The following is an 8700-nucleotide window of genomic DNA, read 5'->3' as shown; positions in this document are numbered from 1 at the left end:
TATGTTTATAATTTTATTTTAAACATTAACAAAATAAAGAAAAATGTATTTAGATGTTGGTTTATGTATTGTTCATATGATATTCAAAATCACTTTGATAAATTTACCAAAACACTTCTATTTACCACTCCTGGTGTAGATGTATATTCTTTACTTCTTCCGGTTAATGCAATGATTTGTTCTGAAATTTCTACCGCCACTCTAATTTGCGCTTCATCAGTACTAGCACCTAAGTGAGGAGTAGCTACAACTTTTTCGTGTTGGATCAAGTTTAAAGTAACAGGATCTTTAGGAGGCTCTTGTTCAAATACATCTAAAGCTGCCCCTCCACACTGTCCTGATTTTAAAGCCTTTAGAAGATCTAATTCATTAATGATACCTCCTCTTGCTACGTTAACAATCTTTACTCCTTTCTTACATTTGTTAAGTACGGCTTCAGAAATTAAATCTAAAACAATAATTAGTTTAATAATATAATAATTCTGATAATAATATATTAAATAATGCAAGAAACTGAAAGTAAAAGCAATTAAGATTATGGCAAGTTTTCATTGCAGAAGCCGTCATATGTAGCCATAAAGACAAGGCCTTTTGTTTTTATGATATACAGTGAAATAACTGTTGTTTTACACAAGTTCTTTTGTTCCCCATGTCCTATAGGGGATGAAAAAATTAATAAGTGCAAAATTTAGGATAGTACAGATCAATTTGTAGTACAAAAAACAGCTAAGAACATTGATATGGTGCTTATTCCAGAGCCGTATATAAATGTATGTGAGATACGAGGACTAAGTGTTAGAGAACTAATTTTGGAAGTACCAGAGACTAAAGTAAGAACTTGTATCTTTTGTAGGTCTGACCTAAATGAGCACATAGTCACATAGAACTTATCGTTGGAGTCGACTCCAACACCCATGATGCGTGAAAACCACTGAAACCTGGCTAATATTTCCTTTTTTAAAGATTTGCATAAACTATTATATATACATATAAAATTAGCTTTTCAAAATTTAGCCCTGTCCGTTGTCGGATGTTTCTTACCCGCGATAGTCTTTTTCTTCCTAGTCTGATCTTTGCCTCGATTTTCTTTTTACCATTATTTGAGCATATGGTAATTATTATTTCTCAGTATGTGGCCTAGGTATGATGTTTTTCTAACTTTCACTGTGTTGAGAAGATCTCGTTTCTTACCTATGCTATGCAGCACTTCTTTGTTTAAGGTATTCGATATCAATGAATTCTGGAGGAGTCTCCGGTAGATACACATTTTAAAGGCCTTAAATTTATCTCCGGTTGATTTTTAAGGGTACACCTTTCAACTGCAAATGGAAGAGTTGTCCAGACGTAACATTTTGATAACATTTGTCGGATTTCCAGGTTTATTCGAGAATCACATAGCAGTCTTTTGATTTTTTCGAAAATGTTCTGCCTGTTCTATTCTCCATCTTATTTATAGATCAGGATTTAGGCTGATATCGAATTAAAACATCCCAGATACTTAAAATTCTTGACCTGTCCTAAAATGTGCCCGTTTATTGTGTAATGTTCAGGTACATTTTAATTCTTTTGGATTGACATTACTTTGGTTTTCTTAATGTTTATTATACCAAACTGCTCACAGAATGAGTTGGTACTATCGATGAGTCATTGTAGACTCAAGTCAAAATCCGCAATCATCAGCGTATCTGATGCTGTTGATTTTTACGCCATTCAACTTGACTCCATCCTTGGCATCCTCCAGTGCCTCTTTAAATATAAACTCGGAATAAAAATTAAATAACAGGTATAACAAAACACATCATTGTCTAACTCCTCTCCTAATTTTTACTTCTGCTGACGTAGAACCTTCAATACTGACGTTTTGGTTCCAGTACAAATTTTTGGTAGTTTGATGTCCTTCTCATCTAAACCAACTTATTGCAAACGTTCAGTCTTAAGGATCTACTAGTCTACTTCCAATGCTGTCGATAGATTACGACTAATTCTCCTAAAACGCCAAATATTACCGAGCCACCAGTTTAGATTTAGACAGCAACATGCTAGTACAAAACAAATTAATCGTGCCTGTAATTTTCGTAATAAAACTTTAGAAGACATATTCTTTATTATTCAAAAATAAATATTGTCCAGCAGCTTTTTTGAATATTTCACAAACTTTCGATATAATCTGGCAAGCTGTTCTTTACCTAATTTATACAACTGCTCTGTCACATGCAATAGTATCACCAAATGCAACGTACGCAGACGATATAGCACATCCAGCTTTACATTTTATTGCAAACACCACTTTTCAACTGCGTCATTTGACAAAGTTTAACAATTGCAACCAAATTATTATTTCAAATATCTAGGTATATATATATATATATATATATATATATATATATATACATATATACATATATATGTATATATATTCATATTGCTTCTTGTCTTGATCTTCACTGGACAATACGTTTTGTCCATCGATTGTCTGATAATCTGGTGATGTGTCCTGCCCAATTATATTTTAGCGACGCGATTTTTTGATGACATCATATATATATATATATATATATATATATATATATATATATATATATATATATTATATGTTCGGATATGCGTTTCGAAGAAACGCATTAAGAATTGTGAATTGAAATACAGAACACGATACTGGTACGTCACGAGTGCGGGGAGTAGGCAGTCGAGCATTAAATTCTTAATGCGGTTCTTCCCGAGAACTTAGTGATTTTCATTTATCTGACCGCGGAAATCTATCCGAACATTTCTACGGGGAGGAATTTTTCATTCTTACCAAATCTTTTTCTAGTCTTCTAACATGCAAATACCGTCTTCTTTGTGATCTTGCTTTTCTTAAATCATGTTGTGACCATCAAGTCATTCTGAAATCTCTTCAAATTAAACATCACACTAAATCTTCATCAATTTCCAAAATTCTTTTTTGCAACTGGTTTTTCGCTACTTAGAAATTCAATTCATTCCACTTGACACAAATTAGATTCAACAAATTCCCAACTTTTTAAAACCTACATTGACATCCACTCTTTCAATATCCATCCTTTATTATGGGACACTGTCGAACGTCTTTCTCACCAAAAAGCCTAACACATTTGTAACAACAAAACCCAAACCCAGAAACGCAAACTGGACCAACTTATCTCTCAGCAAAATCCACAGCCCATTTCGAGTCAACAATCCTCTACTGTTCGTATTCACATATCCGATTAAGCTACCAAAACTCTACTGTCAAAAGGCTTCAATTTTTCTGTCACTCCTCTTTCTATCCCAACAGAAGCTATTTTTCATCTTCCTTTCGACCAAGCCGAAATTGCCAGATAAGATGTCGCCAGAATTCTCCGTACTTTCAAACCTCCACCGTCAAATATCAGTCTTTCAGAAAGACGTGCCCTCAAAGCACTTTATATCAACCCTGATATTGTCATCCTTCCGGCCAATAAAGGTAATGCAACCGTCATTCTCAACTCTTCTAATTATTTCGACAAAATGTTCGAACTTCTCAATTCCACAGAATACAAACGCGTCCCAAAGATCCCACCACATATCTAGAAAAAACGATCAAATCTATTATAAATAAGTCTACTCTACCTCCAGACATCAAAAAATCTCTTATATCCAGAGAAAAATCATCTCGAATTCCAAAGATATATGGCCTTCCAAAAATTCATAAGCCTAATGCCACCCTAAGACCCATCGTCAGTGCATATAACTGCCCCACTCAGAAATTGGCAAAACATCTTGCTTTATCCTTATAACCATTAGCCGAAAACGCCTCGTCCTTTGTCAAAAACTCTTTTTATTTCATTGATCTTCTGAGAGACATTTCTATTTCACCCTCAGATATACTAGTTAGTTTTGACATTGTTTCTTTATTCACCAACATTCCCATCGATGAAACCATTTCGATCTTGGACCCTAAACATCAAATCCCCCAAGACACATTCATCATCATCAGTGGCATTACAGCTCATTATGAGCCAAAGCCTCCTTCAGAACAATCTTCCATTCGCCCCTGTCTCTGGCAACTCTTCTTCATGCTTTAACTCCGATGGATTTTAGATCATCCTCTATGTTATATTGATACCTAAGTTTTGGTCTTCCTTTTTTCTGATCGTTGCATTACATGTCCTATCCATCGAAGGCGTGCTTATTTAATACATTTTACAACGTTAGGTTCCCCAAAACTTCTGTATAACTCAAAGTTGTAGCGCCTACGCCACAAACCCTGTTCTTGGACTCCTCCATATATTTGCCTTAGAATTTTTTCTCTCGAAACGTTTATGCAATTCTTGGTCGTTCTGTGTAAGTGACCACGTTTCTGACCCGTATGTTAACACTGGCCTTATTAGTGTTCTATATATGGTAACTTTAATTTTTCTGGGTAGTTTTTGGGCTATCTGTTTCCTCAAGCCATAATAGCACTTAGCCATAAAGACACATTATCTCTTATAAAACACTGCATATCTAATACATATTTTTCTTTTCAAAATCATTTCTATCGTCAAAATCAAAAGGTGCCCCAATGGGAACCCCCCTCTCTCCCGTAATAGGTGATACCTATATGGAACATTTCGAAACAGTAGCCCTGTCCTCATCAAATCTCAAACCCACCTGCTGGTTACGGTTGATGACACCTTTGCTATTTTCCGGTAAAATCGCGAAAAAATGAAAAAAAACGTCGATTTTAGGGACTAAATAACCGTTTGCCACGCTTTGAGCTTTTTTTTTGGTTCTTCAAAGGGCCAGAGTTCATTCTGGGGACCAAGACGAAGCGATTGGTACCTAATATGTATGTGTGCTCCAACTATAGAGGTATCTTTTAATCTATTTTCGGGTAAAATCGCGAAAAAATGAAAAAAAACGTCGATTTTAGTGACTGAATAACCGCTTGCCACGCTTTTAGCAGGTGTTTCTTGGCTCTTCAAAGGGTCAGAGTTTCTTCTGAGGACCAAGACGAAGCGATTGGTACCTGATATGTACGTGTGCTCCAACTATAGAGGTATCTTTTAATCTATTTTCGGGTAAAATCGCGAAAAAATGAAAAAAAAACGTCGATTTTAGGGACTGAATAACCGCTTGCCACGCTTTGAGCAGGTGTTTCTTGGTTCTTTAAAGGGTCAGAGTTCCTTCTGGAGACCAAGACGAAGCGATTGGTACCTGATATGTACGTGTACTCCAAGTATAGAAGTCTCTTTCACTCGTTTTTCGAGGCAGATCGCTAGAAGAATGAAATAGCTTTAGCGAACAAATCAGTTTATTGTTGGAAAAAACTTACATTTGCCTTTTTTTTGAGGCTCGCACCTGAAAACATGTTTTTTGGTATCAACCTACAGAAAAAAATTGTTACTGCGGGGTACGGGCAGCAAATTGCAATATCACCATATTTGGCTCCAGTTAAGGTGCGAATTTTTGTATGATATATATATGAATATATACTATATGTAATATATATATATATATATATATATATATATATATATATATATATATATATATATATATAGCGTAATAATGTAATAACAATAACATGTAAAGATCAAGGGGCAATAGTAAAAAAGAATACACAATTTTTACTGTGTTAGCACACACTGCAAGCACAAAAAAGAGCATAAGGTAACATAACTAATACCAGGATCAACTGAGGGTAATCAAGTAGATCATATTTTGCTTTTAAAAAAGTGGAGAAGAACAATTTAAGATGTCAGAACGTATCGTCAGATACTATTTAAGAAAATTATTTTAAACGTTGGAAGCAAATTTAAAAGTATCAAACCCTAACAATATGGAAACGTGGAAACCCTAACGTGGAAAGAAATAAAAGGTCACATTTCGATAGTAGCAGAGAAGTTATAGGATATAAAGAAATAAAAAGGAAAAACAGAATGGTACGACGAAGACTGTGAAACAGCAAACAGGAAAAAAATATAAAAAATAGCTGAAGACAGATAGAGAAGAAGACTTGGAGGAGCATGAGAGAAGAAAGAAATACTCAGACAAAATGCTGTATAATTTGAAAAAAGAGATGAATTGGTGAACTTATAGAAGAGTTGGAAGTAAATAGTAAGATAATGTAAAGCTATATAAATATATAAAATCACAAAACAAGAAAAACCCAACAGTTAAGATTGTTGCCAGAATATAGGAGAAACATTACGAAGAATTATTTAAGGCTAGAGAAAGTACTGACGAATGCACAGAAGAAACGAAATCGAAAATTCGTCAAATGAGGATTTTTACGTGTAATAAAAAATCTAAAGTAAGAGAAACCAACAGACCCAGATGAAATAATAAACGATCTAATAAAACGAGACAGAGAAGAACTGCAACAAAAAATATACGACCTAATAGTAAGGATTTGGGAAGAAAAAAGAATGCGCGAAGAATGGAAAACAGGGTGGATATTCCCTATTAAAAAAAAAAAGGAGACACCACACAATGCAACAACTACCGATTGTTAAACAGCTGCTACAAAATATTGACATCATTAATCAGACAAAGATTCTTAAAATACATTGAAACTAAAATAGGAGACTACCAGTAGGGATTTAGAGAGGAAAGGTAAACAAGACAACAAATACAGATAATCAGTCGGGATAACATTTGAATCCAGTCGGGATAGTATTTGATCTTACGTGGAAAGCTGCCCAAAATTGTATTATTCTACACTTTAATAGTAGTGCAAATTTAAAATCGCAACTAAACTCCTCCATTGTGTCAGCCGCCATCTTGATTTTAAAGGAGAACCGTTTTTAAACTTTTCGAAAAAAACGGTAAGGACTAAAATTAATGCAAATACGGTTTCCTACAATTTTTTTTTTATAATTTTTTTCGTGCAGTCTATATTTTCCGAGTTAAGAGGAAAAAGTGAAAAATGGGGAGCGTAGTTATCTACTTATCTCGTTTATTATGAACTTTACGACAATCGCAAAAATGCAGGAAATTAATTATATTTTATACAATTTTAATGTTTCCTTTTTATGCTAAAACCAATATTTAAAGTTATAGGTTCGTGTGATGACGTCACCGCATAGGTTTTATTAGGCTTAGGACCTTGAATATTAATTTCAGCAAAAAATAAAGATCAAAATTGTATAAAATATAATTCTCTCCATTTTTGTTTATGTGTGTTCATGTCTTTTAAACTTAATAATAAACGAGATTATTCAATAATTACTTTCCCTCCCCCTTCCACTATTTTCCCCCAAACCAGTTAAAAATATTGACCACACAAAAAAATTGTTAAAAAGAAATTGTTAAAACTACTTGACCACATCCATAACCATGCCTTTAGAGCCCTTGGTGTGTTTTCGCACCACTCCAATAGAAAGTCTATATAGCGAATATAGAGAACCATCCTTACAACATAAACGTATACTCCTCACACTTACTCATTTCATATCCATCGAAGCAAATAAAAACCACCCTTTATTTCGAAATACATCTAGACAAAAGTAACAACATCTCTACGATAGTAAACCCCGCACAGCAAAACCTTATTACCAGCGGGTGAGGATAGCATTCGACTCCCTATACATCGGTTTGTTAATTGTTATCCCAACAAACCATGATCGTCCTCCCTCATGGTTAATAAAGCCATCCGAGTGTGTATTTTTTTTACTAAATTTGATAAACGGAGTACTCCCATTACTTTAATTAAAAAGTCAATAAATAACTTCTTAGAAGCACATACAAATTTTATTACTATCTTCACAGACGCATCTAAATCTAATTGACTCAGAAACAACCATCTTCACGTCAGAACTTAATGCCATATACCAAGCTCTATATTTAAATACATTCTCTAATATTCCACGAACTCTTATTCTTATCGATTATCTTAGCTCTATCGCAGCCATATAACATCTATATCCCAAACACCCCATAAATTAAATCCAAACTTCTAATTGACCAGGTAATAAAATTTGTATCGATCCCATCACACATCGGCATTGAAGGTAACGAAGTAGCAGATAAAAGTGAGCGGAGTGCAGCAACAAGTAAGGATAGTGAAATAGTAAGAGTGACTTAAAATCATGGCTTAAGTCGAAAGTGTTCTTATGGAAACGCGATTGGTGCCTATCTCATTCTAAACTTCGATCAAAAACGACATAATACCTTGGGACTTAGAACTGACAACCGCCGCAACACATTCATACATCTTCACAAACAGTGACCCTTCCCATTGCAAACTATGTAACACATCTTTAAGTATTAGTATATATTAATATACTGCCAACGTTATGAACAACAACGGTCTCATTATCGCCTACCCAACAATTTATCCAAGATGCTAGGTGATATGTGTCCAACAGAGAATCTAAGAGAATATCTTAAATCTAGACAATGTATAACATAAAATATCTTAAGTAGTAGCTAATAGTCAGATTGATCACATCTTAATAGATTCAAGACACGGAACGGACATAATAAACTGCAGAAGTTATAGAGGCGCAAACATAGACTTAGACCATTGTTTAGTGATCTCAACACTAAGGGCTAGAATTTCAAACTCCAACAAAGAAAAAGAAATAAATAGAAAGAAATGGAATGTACAGAAGCTGAGAGATGCAACTGTTGCAAAACAGTACTGGGAAAATGTTACCAATAGGTTAAGGAATCAAAGTCTAGGCGAAGAAGACCAGAGAGATATAGACTCATTCTGGAACAGGATAAGGGAAG

The 8700-nt window shown here is 34.4% G+C and overlaps 1 protein-coding gene across 1 annotated transcript in view; it reads right to left on the bottom strand.

Moving 5' to 3' along the window:
- Positions 1-8700, bottom strand: part of LOC140445567 (D-3-phosphoglycerate dehydrogenase) — a 90017-nt gene continuing 81317 nt past the window's right edge. The window contains exon 5 of the mRNA XM_072537688.1: positions 1-448. Coding sequence (XP_072393789.1) covers positions 90-448 — 359 coding nt within the window. The 3' untranslated portion in view covers positions 1-89. The remainder of the gene's footprint in view (positions 449-8700) is intronic.

Source organism: Diabrotica undecimpunctata, chromosome 7 (genome assembly GCF_040954645.1).
Source record: "Diabrotica undecimpunctata isolate CICGRU chromosome 7, icDiaUnde3, whole genome shotgun sequence".
Classification (NCBI taxonomy): domain Eukaryota; kingdom Metazoa; phylum Arthropoda; class Insecta; order Coleoptera; family Chrysomelidae; genus Diabrotica; species Diabrotica undecimpunctata.
The sequence above is the reverse complement of the archived record's forward strand: the minus strand, read 5'-3'. Positions and strand labels throughout refer to the sequence as shown.